An 11,912-nucleotide genomic window follows, 5' to 3' on the forward strand; every position below is an offset into this window, starting at 1 on the left:
CCTTGAAGTCCCTTGATTCTCATGTTTGATATGATCCTAGGCCTGATTTGTAGAATCAAACCTTTCAATTCTGTGCAAAATTGTCTCATCTACTGCTTGTTGTAATAAGAAAAGAGCCTTGACATTATCTTCAACTTCTTTGTCTATTGGTTCTTTTGCACTAATGCCTTCCTCAATCACCTTCCACAGCCTTTGGGATCTAAAGAAGGTCTTCATTCTGTAACTCCAATGCTCATACCCATCTCCTCTAAAAATAGGCAACAATGTGTGAGATATATCAGGTGTTGGTGTAGAAGATGAACATGAAGCCATTGATTGAGTAGTCTTCACTTCCTCCTTGCTCATCAATCCTCCTCAAATCACCTCACATTGTCACGCCCCAAACCTAACCGGGTACGTGGCAATTGCCACGATGACAAGAAGTGGGTCCCACAACGACCCCACATTCGGGTCGCCGTAAGGCTCAATATAAACCTGTTATCACAATTATATAGCTAGAAGACGACATAGTAAAATATCACAATAGGGTTCCCTGATACTAGGGACCCTAAACACAAATAGCATCAACAACAGTACAAACCAGGGTTTTAAGATACAACCCGAAAATATAAATACAAGAACCACATATAAGGTCAAGTCTAGTGGATCCATAAAGGGTCATGCATACTATAACAAACCTAAACAAGAAGAACAGATAGACCACTCTACTGCTGCACAACACAACTCTGTCCAACGTCGCAGTCTGAAAAAGAAGAAAGGGGAGTGGTGAGTAACAGATGTTACCCAGTGAGTGGTGTCAGCATAGATGTAACAGAGTGATAAAGTATTTCAAATAGTAATTCCAAAAATAATAATAGCATATAAAATCAGTTCCAAGTATTCAACATATTAACAAGTAACACAAGATTTATCAATAGTAAAAGCAAATAACATTTTAAAATATAATGAACATAGCTCCAAAATACATGCTGGCCTAAAACAATTCCCACACTAATCGTGGCCGCGACTAGCTGTGGGACCACCAAGGAGTTTTTAAAACTTTTTAAAATTTAAAAGGGTGCCTTTCCTTGGCGTTGGCCACTGAGATCCCCGTGTGGTGACCCCGGGTTTCTCACATAGCAGAACCCTCTGTCAATGGCTCCGCGCACCTCTTGATCAGGGTAAACCAGGATTAACCACGCCGCCTCCCATCAGGCCGGACCATGGAACCCCGCACTGCAGTGTCGGACTAAAGTCCGCCGTCACCATCAAAACTGAATGCTACAATAAAATTCTTTTCCAATTTCCAATTCAAAGAATCCATCGTACAATGTTTAAACCAGAAAATATACATCAAACCATGTTCCATTTGCATATAAATGCGGAAATATACATCAAACCATATCTCATTTGCATATGAATACAGAAATGTACTTTAAACCATATCTCATTTGCATATAAATACGGAAATGCAAGTAAACATGTTTCTTTCAAAATAAATAGGTATAAGCATTCTAGGTTTAACCATTTCAAGTAAATTCGTACTCAAAATATATATCAAAGGAAATCAATTTATCATCAAGTTTATGTGATAAAACACATGAAGAAATACTTTAGTACTCTTATTAAATCTATGCAATTATAAATTTTAACCACTCACAGAACCAGTCGTCTTGTCCTGAGACGCACTCACTGATCAGCGAGCTCCTTTCCCCTTAGAGGACGCTTCGCCACCTAGATACAAGCATGGAATTCAAATTCTAATGAACATAAGAATGATAATCACAAGAAAATGTATAAAAATACAATTATACATGTCTAATACAAAACATTAGGGTTTTAGGGCAAAACATCGTCATTTTGGACCCAAACTACATCAAAATGGAGTAAACCTAGTTCCAATGAGTTCAGGGTAAGAAGAGCTTCAATGTGGACCAAAGAAATACCAGAAAAGGCTCAAAAATTTCGGTGCTACATTAACTTCGAAGTTGCTACAGTAAAACCGCCCTTATACTATGGTTTTCTCCCAATTTACAACTCTAAATCAAAAATTTTCTTCTACAACATTCTCATACATGAATCATAAATCATTGGCTTCAATTTAAGCCTATAAATCATCAAATCCATGAAGAATTTAAACTTTTTATACATTTCTAAAAACAAGGAAATACGGGGGAAATACAAAACAAAAACATTGGATATAAGGCTTACTAGATTCGGGAGTGAGGGAGGAATGAGTTTGGTATTTAAGTTCGCCGGAAATTCTCGCCGGAAAAAAATTTTCTTCTAAGGTGATGGTCGGCCGAACAAGAAGCAAAGAAGAAGTGAAGAAGGAAAAGAAGGTTCCAGGTTTTCTCTCATTCATTTTCTTTTTCTTTTTTTTTTAATATATAGGAAATGACCTAATTTCCCTCTTAATGGAAAAATCATATAAAATGGATCCAAATGACGGAATTGCCCCTGATTTTTTTCACATAAAAAGCTACTATGCAAACATGCAAAAATGCAACTACTACTAAATGACCATTTTACCCCTAATGCAAGCATAAAAATCTAAATAGGCCCGAGGTCTAAATCAGGACAGGGTACAACACACATGACCACACAAGCCAACAAAAATAAAAACACCAACTACAAACCAAAATTCAACAACAAACAACAACTTCAAATTCTCCAACACCTCACACAAAGACAAAGAACAACAGCTACAAACAAAACCCAGAACTCACACCATACAACTCTGATACCACTGATAATCACTATATGGAAACTAAAGATTAAGAGAAACAACTTTTGTATTCAAAGTAAAACATGAAACTCACTCTATTATCCTTGAAAGTTCACACAAGCACACAGTGTATAACAGAAGCCAGAAAAAAACCTCATATTCTAATGAGAAAACACACAATATATCCCTGTAAATGTTTAGTGACTGAAACGATATGAGCAAGCTTAGTCGCACCACATGCGTCAGGTTTTCCTCTGCTTCACCGCTTAACCGGCTTCCATGCCTCGAACTTAATACAAGTTTCTTGATCATCAAATCACAGCCATCCATCGAAACACAATCCAGATCTTCTCAGCTGCTCGAACTTAAACTTTTATCTTTGATGGATTACATCTGAATCACACGATCACTGACCTAACCCCGATGCTGGGGTTGTTCTTCCTTCCTCAAACTATGCGTTCTCTTGATCTTTCAATCCTGGCCACTCATCACCTTCCCTCCGATTCCTCAACCAACTTAACGGACTTTCAAACACAGGAAATGACACAGCTATCCTTTACTTCTAAACTATTTACACCAGGACAATTGAATTGTACTTTCACTGCTTCTTCACTGCAATCTTTTCTGAAATTCGTTCATTCTTCAATCAATTCTAACAGTAGTAGTGATCCTTATAATTCTAAGGGCATGGGAGATAAGATTTGAAGTTAGTGGTAATAGAATTTTCAAAGCTTGTCTGATTACTATTAAGAACCTTTTTTTTTTCTTTTTTTATATCAAGTTTATCATGTTTTGGACTCATAAAAATGCAGAAGACTAAACTGTTTGTTTTTTACGAGTGGAAGCATCTGCTCAATCGATCAGTGGGAAAACTATTGTGATAACTTGCTCTCCATCTCTTTGGAAAGCAATCTTCATCTTCATAATTTTGCCAGTTACATCAGAATATACTTTTTCATCTGGAGGGTCAAATAATGCTTAAGCAGAAATATCCTCTAACCATCCCTTCTTGATAATTGGGCAGTACTCCCATCTCTGTGAACGCCAATCATATATACTATCATTTATGAGAAAAACAATGGAATTAATAAAATCATAGTTTTCTTGCACCTGTAATGGATTATAATCTTTAAGTAGAAAACCAGAACATGAATTATCATATAAAAGATGAAAGGGATTAAATACTTCTTTGTCTATGCAATCAGTCATATTGTTCATGTGTTGATATATACATTCATACAAAATCTTGAAAACATGTATTTTGTATTTTGTTATTTTTTTAATTTGTGTCAGAAAGAATGACATTGGGTGAATGATTTGAAACGTATATTTAGTTTATCCCTTTGCAAATCAATATGTAATTTGTGATTAAAGAATGGTGACCTCTCTACCAAGATGCCATATTTTGCCATATATATTAGCGTCTCTGATGATGCTATCTATTACGTACTAAGATACATAAACAAAAGTTTTGGAGAACCACCACCATTTTATACGTAGGTATTATAACTAAATTAATGTCTGAAATCTAGATTAATGTTATATATTTTGCTCCTAACTAAACTCAAACTAAATATCCCATGGATTTTTTAAGTTTAATAAAACTTTGAAGTTAAGTTCATATCATGTTTAATGTAACTCATAGGACACTAATGTTCACCAGATCAATGCATACAGAATAGTAATATATATATTTAAAATTATATGATCAATAACACTATAAGAAAATTATAGCTTAAATACAACATTTTTTGTTTTTAATATGTTGCTAATTCAATTTAAAAAAGATTGAAAATTAAATATTTCGGTTCTTAAAACCCTTGTCAATTTAATTAGCAATGGAAGTAGTAGTATGTTACTGGTGTTAGAAATGAATTAGCAATGGAACCAAGTCCTGTTGCTAAATTCTGAAAATAAAAATTAAAAAAATGTATTTATAATCTGTTTTTAATTTAAATCCATTGCAAATCTGTTTTAGAATTTAGAAACTGATTAAAAATTAAATTAATTCTATTTCAAAAATTAGAAATTAGAAATAAAAAATCTAAAAGCAAAATGTTTAATAATATGTTAATAAAACATATTTGTACATGTCTATTTTCAATTTGTCCGTAATTCGTTTCCAATAGCAGCAAATTAGAAAAGATATATATGTTGTTTCTAAATTAATAACAAAACTTATTTCTATTTCTAAATTAAAAACATATTTTCATTCCATTTTTTATTCAGTAAAAAATTCGTTTCTAAATTTCCATTTCTAATATGTTTTTACTAAATTTTCATTTTCTAATTTTGCAGAATTTTATAGTGAAATAGGAGTTGGCATGAAGGGTGTTAAGTCTGATGACACAGATTGGCATTATATGACAAGCCAAGTAGTGACATGGCAAGAGGATGGTGACGTGACTATGATGACTCATCAAAGATTGTGTTTAGTAGATATTCTTCTCAATTCAATCATGTGATGTTAAACTATTTTTGGAAAGTACATCAAGACTAAAGGATCTCTTCAAAAAAGGCAAGTTTTATTTAAAGTATGTTTATCTATCTTTGGTAAGATCCGGGATAATAAATCATATCTTTGATAGAGCTCTTTTTTAGAAAGATCTATTTTGAAGAGGGAGAGGAATATCCTAACAAGAAGATCATGAAGATTGTGTGGAACTTTGTTTGGTATGAAGATATTTGAAGAATCATAATTAAAGAAGGCAAGAACAAATTTAGTTTGGTGTAAAGGTATCTAGAGACACAAACTAAATAAGGAAAGAAAAAGCCATGGAGATTATCAAGACCATATTTAGCAACACAACTTGAAGGAAGATCCAAGAGCTATCTATGGGTGGAACTATTTATGGAGACTAATCATATATGGAGATTGTTTAAAGATTGCATGAGATATGATTAGAGATTTGGAGATCCAAGCATGGATGATTGAAGATCATGCTTGAAGATATTGAAGGCTAAACTTGGATGAAAATGAGATCAAGTTTAGTAACAATATTTTATGAGTCAAACGAAGATCATCTGGGAAGACCAAACTTGGGCCAAGTTTGGAAAGAAGATCGGGAGATCTTCGGTGACCATCTTTGGTGAGATGGTTGCGTGTGCCTTGGTGGGCACGTCCCTCGGGAGAGGGAGACTTTCGAGGAAGGAAGCGGCTGTAGGCAGGAGGAGTTCGGGTCGAGTCAACTGCTATGAGGTGGACTGAAAGAACCGGGAGGTTGAAGGTCGCAGATTTGGGTGCAACTAGCTAGAACTCAGTCATGTTTAGTAAGATGGGTCATGTTGCAATTGGGTGTTGCAACATCTAACTATGGAAGGTGTCCAAATTAGGAAGCGCGGAGAATTCTAAAAGAGGTAAATTTATTAGACGTCGGTGCGTCTATATAAGAGATCCTGCTTGAAGATTTAGGATGAGCCAATCGGTGAGAGACTCCTCGGTGAGAGTTGAGTGAGTGGCCATCGGGCAATCTAGAGAGGATATTCTTTGTATTGAGAGAGTGGGAGAGTGAGAGAGTGAGAGAGTGTTGTACTCCTTGTTCTTATACCTTTTTTAGTGAATTGTTTCTTCGGACCTGGCCCCCCAGATGTAGATATGGTTGTGTCAAACTGGGTTAACAATTTGCTTGTCTCCTTACTCTTGTTTGATTATATGTGTATGTGTTCAAACTTTACGTGAGTTTTTTTTTGTGGCTTTTTCAATTTATGACACTTGGCTCTTTGCAGCTTTAGTATAAGTATAATATTGCAGATCAGCATGACGAAACCAATGACTCATTTTAGTATATAATTCTTTTTAACTCACGTAAAATATTTTATTATTGATGGAAAGAGAAAAAAAAACAGACATTGATAGATGTATGACACTAATTTAATTTGTACATCAAAAGTAATTAAACTTCGAGGATCTCAAACAGTTGATTTCAAATATTTTAATATAATTTATTCTAGTTAATAATTGAATCAAGTTTCATTTTACAAGATACTCCTCTATTTCTTTTTATCTGTCATAAATTCTTGTTTTTTTATCTGTCATTTTAAACATCAAAAAAAGCATTTATTATTATTATTTTCAAAATTAGTATAACACTCAATTTCAATTCATCTCTTGAAATTTAATATGAGAGAGAAATGTAAAGATATAAATTATGGATAATTTTAAAAAAATAATTAATTTTTTATTAAATTAAGTGAAATAACTAACTTTTTTTTATGTGAGATTCGATTATTTACAACAGATAAAAAGAAACGGAGGGAGTAATTTACTAGATGAAGGAACAAGAGATAAAAATAAAGATGGTGGATGAAAATGATAAGTGCTAGTGGATTAATGGAAGCAACCAAGTGGGTGTTTTATATATTAATCTAATTAACACAATGCTATGACACATATTATGAGAATATTTTTTTTACCTAATTTTTCAATAATGGTAGGGCACGCATCAAATGGCAAAGATATTGTAGGGTAAAAGTTAAGCCACAAATATTGATGATAGTAAATAATTTTTTTTTTTTTAAGAATGTGGAGCATTGCGTTTAAGTGGAAAAAACTGTTTAGTTATCATTGTTGAAGCCTAATTTTATCACTAATATTGTAATTATTGGACCTTACATTGTGCCCACAGAAATTAGTGTTCAATGCACTAATTATTTGAATATATATTCTTTTTAATTAATTAATGTAATATCTTGCTACTGTTGTATAAAATATATCTCTATTTTCAGTGATTTATTGGTTTATAATGATAGTAACAACAAATCTTTAAAAAGGAACACATGCTGAAGGGTTTAATCAAAAGCACACAAAATTCCAAGGAAAGACTACTGAAGGGGTTTTATTTTATTTTTATTTTTATAATTATATATATATATATATATATATATTGTGTTCAAAACTACATCTTATGTGTGACGTGTTGATGCAAAGTGTTTGCTCAAGAAAACAATATTATTGTGTAGTGTTTTTGTTTGTCATGGTGGAATTAAATTGAAGATGGAATGGAGAATAATTTATTTATAAGAAATTCAATTTATTGAGAAAGAATTTTAAATAAATCTAGAAATAATTCTCAATGTTTATTCCAATATATATTTTTTCAAAAATATTTCATATATTTTATATATGTCTTTATGTTTATTTGCACCATAATATTGAAACACATCTATCATAGATTTCATGCTTAGAAAATATCTTGGATGAAAATTAAAAAAAAAATGAAAAGTATAGGTATTATACTGAATTTTAAAAAATTACATATATTAAAAAAATTTTGAATAAAAAAAAATTAATCTTATGTTTAATTAAACCTCCTATATAAAATGGTTACCATGACATAAACAAATAAAAAAATAAAAAAAATAAGAGAGTTCATATTAATTAATATTTCAAATACAAATAAATAAAAATCAACATTGAGAAAAATAGATGAAAAATTAAAAATTACTTTATCCCTTAAAAATCTCATCTTGGGTATCAAACAATTAAATAAAATTATTAATTATAATAATTAAAGTGTATCTCTTATTGAGATTTAATTATATAAAATACCATTTATTTAAATCATTAATTAAAATAATTACAACTAACAATAATTAAAATACGATATCTAATTTGAATATTTAATTATAATAATTATTTTCAATAATAATGTTTAAAATATTTTATAATTAAAAAATTTATTTAAAATATCTTATTGTATTTATATGTATTAACTATTAAGAATATAAAAGTAATTTTATCAAATTCTATTTTATTCTCAATATTCTTTCCATCAAACACATTTTTCAATCAAATACATTTTTCATTCCTATTCATATGCCTATAATCTCATTTGTATTCATCATCCCATTCTTATTCCGAGAACCAAATGTACTCTAACTTTATTGGCATTGAATTCTTTAAGAATATTTGTGTTTTGCTGAGTATGTAGTTTTAAATATCAGTTTATATAGGGTAAGAAACTGTATATGTGTATCGAAGGATTAATTTTGCGTCATGCACAGTGCATGCCTTTGACAAGTGGCTTGTCCACATTTTATTTTTTTTTAAAAAAAATTCATGTTTGTAATCATCACTTTAACTATCAATCATATTAGTTTTATTGTGTGTAGGATCTCCTTCAATGCCTAGCTTGGTGGCATGGCCACAAAAATAAAAATAAAAATAAAATAAAACAAAATAAAAAATCCATGCATGTAATTATCACTTTAACCATCAATTGCGTGTAGGATCCAACCCTTTGAAAACTTGGTGGCATGCCCACAACCATATTTATTAATTTGGGTGGAATATCCGCAAATATATATCTTTTTTATATTGCTTGCCTACATTGCACTCACTTAGTTCTATATATTTACTCTTAACTATAAATACTACCGAATTTCCATTAAATTTGCAAGATCATCTCTTTCTTAATTCTCTCCAGGTAAGACTATCTAATTTTTTAATTTTATCTCTACATCCTGATCTCTCCCTCTTGCATAAACTCATATGCTTCCAGAGGGGGTTCCCTGATCTAGAAGCACTACCTTTTTAAATCTTGATTATATATATCACTAATTGGGGGATTAGTCCAACCAATTTGCTAACTGGCCTTAATTTCATGCTTAATCTTTCACATATATAACATTTGCTAACTCGATCTTTTGCAGTGTAATTGGTAACTGTTTAAAGTTTTTTAATTTCATAATCCAATCATTCCTCCCTATAAACCTCATAAATAAATTACAAGGGTAGATCAATACGTGTATATATGAACTTGAAAGATATACTAAAGGTCATAATCCTTTTTTTTTAAAATTTTTTTGTACAATCTTAATATATACATGTATAAGGTTATAATTTTAGTATAAGATGATTTTTCTTTTTCTGTTGTTTAATTAATAACCTTAAATACATTAAGGGAATTACTCAAATACTCAATTTTATATATATATATATATATAAAGATCCTATCCACCCCCTCCTTATCTCTGTTTTTTTCCCTAAATAACCTTAAATAAAGCATTAAGGGAATCATCAAGGTAGGAAAAATGGCCTCTATAACTATTATCTCTTGATGTAGCAGTAACAAGCTAGGTTCAAAGATGAAGCTGTTTGTGTTCCTCTTCATGATGTTGTTTACACAAGTGTTAACTCAAGGTATGATCTGTACTTATAAGAGTTTATACATATATATGGTTCCTCTATTCTTAAATAAGTGTTATTATTCCCAAAGTTTTTTTTCCTAAATTACTTAATTATCATGTTACAATATACCAAAGCATATTTATTATTATTTTTTCCAATTTTACTCTTTTTTTTTCTCTCTGCATTGATACTCAATTAATTATACCTATGGTGCAATTTTCTACTTAATTTTAATGAGTTTTAGGTAATTCTATTTTTCAAAATTTATTAATAGAATCCACAAATATGCATTATGTACTATTATAAATTGAATTTTTAATAAAAGATTTATACATTAATAGAATAAATAGTTACAAGAAAAAGATAATCAGTCTAATGGTTTTTTTCTTCTTCGAAATTTTAAGAGATTTATTAGTTTCTTTACAGTCTATGCAATTCTTTAACATGACACTTATTTGAGAATGGAGGGAATATGTGGTTAATTATGCTGGCAATCATGGGAGTTGGTAATTATCGATCTGTTCCTATTTTGATAGGTGAAAAACCAAATTTCTGGTTATGCCCACCAGCAATTTGGGAATGTGTCATAGGAAACTTAAATTATAATTACATAGAAGGTGATCCAAAGGGGCCTGAGAATTGGTGGAAACTTCATGACAATTGGGCACTATGTGGCAAAGGCCAAATGCAGTCTCCCATAGATTTGAGTGATGAGGAGAAGGACCCTACATTGGGGAATTTGAAACTGAATTACATGGCCACAAATGCAACACTTGTCAACCATGGACGTGAGGTTGTGGTACGTGAAGTACATAAATAAGAAGATTAATTATAATTAGGGTTTCATCCATGCATGCATGTAGAGGGTTGTTCTTGCATACATGCACATAAAGTATTACTAGTTTATCTCTAAGGGTTTCACTTTCATGCACGTATGCCTGATGCATGCATGCAAAGTTTTGTTTGGGTTTCATGCATGCATGCATGCATGTAGAGGATTAATTTTGCATAGAGAGTATTATTAGATATTCATCCTTGCATATAGAGGATCACTTTTATATAAATTTAGAGTATCATAATTAGGGTTTCATCCATGCATGCACACATGCATAGTGCATTATTAGGGTTTTGATGGATGGATGGATGGATGCAGCTAGAATGGGACGGTGATGCTGGTTATCTGAAAATTGATTCAACTCAATACTCACTTAAGCAAATGTATTGGCATTATCCTTCTGAGCACCAGATTGACAGCACTAGGTATATATATAGTGTTATAAACAATATAATGCTATACATACATAAATACATATATAAATACACACACACACACACCCTTCATAAAGATTATTTTGGATCAAAGTTTGGAAGTTTCAAAACAGAAAGTTTTTATATGAAATTAATTAAACTTTAATATAATTTAAAATAAGCAATAATTTTTGTAAAAAAATATATAATATTGAAATATTCAGATATAATAAAAATTGGTGGAAGGAACCTTTCATGTTTGGTTGTAGCCTTTAGTTAACCTCACAAGTCATAACTTAACATATATATGTGTGTGTGTGTGTGTGTGCACATAATCACCATTTAGTAAATATAAGTTTGAGACTCTAATAAAATAGTTAAAACTCTATAATATAATATGGTTTTTGTCTCAAAGATGCTCTCATTTAAATTTAAAACAACTAGAGCTATATATTTTGTTAAATTGGTGTTAATTGTGCATGCAGGCTTATATACACATAAAAACATGCCACTCATGCATGTCTTTCTTAAACTTTTTGTTAATGGCAAGAAACTTTCCATCCATTTTTGTAAATTTCATATGAAAATTTAATAATATTTAGACCTTCATGAATTAATCATTTTCAAAAATGCGTTTCAATATCTTTAATCTATTAAGTTGCATTGTTGTTAAGATATGATCTTGAGGCTCACATGGTGCATGAGAGCAAGGATGGAAAGAAGGCTGTTATTGCCAATCTCTACAAAATTGGTGCTTCCAATCAATTCCTTGAGAAGGTAATTAATTCATTAATTAATTAAATTAATAGTTAATTAATTCATCATATA

The 11,912-nt window shown here is 31.0% G+C and overlaps 1 protein-coding gene across 1 annotated transcript; it reads left to right on the forward strand.

Annotated features, from left to right (window-relative positions):
- Positions 1-9,067: 9,067 nt before the first annotated feature.
- Positions 9,068-11,885, forward strand: LOC120275565 (dioscorin dioA3-like). The gene is made up of 5 exons (XM_039282184.1): positions 9,068-9,132; positions 9,775-9,848; positions 10,373-10,635; positions 10,990-11,096; positions 11,759-11,885. Exons 2-5 carry the CDS (start codon positions 9,794-9,796, stop codon positions 11,883-11,885), a joined length of 552 nt encoding a protein of 183 aa, XP_039138118.1. The 5' UTR covers positions 9,068-9,132; positions 9,775-9,793.
- Positions 11,886-11,912: the final 27 nt, after the last annotated feature.

This window comes from Dioscorea cayenensis, chromosome 14 (assembly GCF_009730915.1).
Source record: "Dioscorea cayenensis subsp. rotundata cultivar TDr96_F1 chromosome 14, TDr96_F1_v2_PseudoChromosome.rev07_lg8_w22 25.fasta, whole genome shotgun sequence".
Lineage (NCBI taxonomy): Eukaryota > Viridiplantae > Streptophyta > Magnoliopsida > Dioscoreales > Dioscoreaceae > Dioscorea > Dioscorea cayenensis.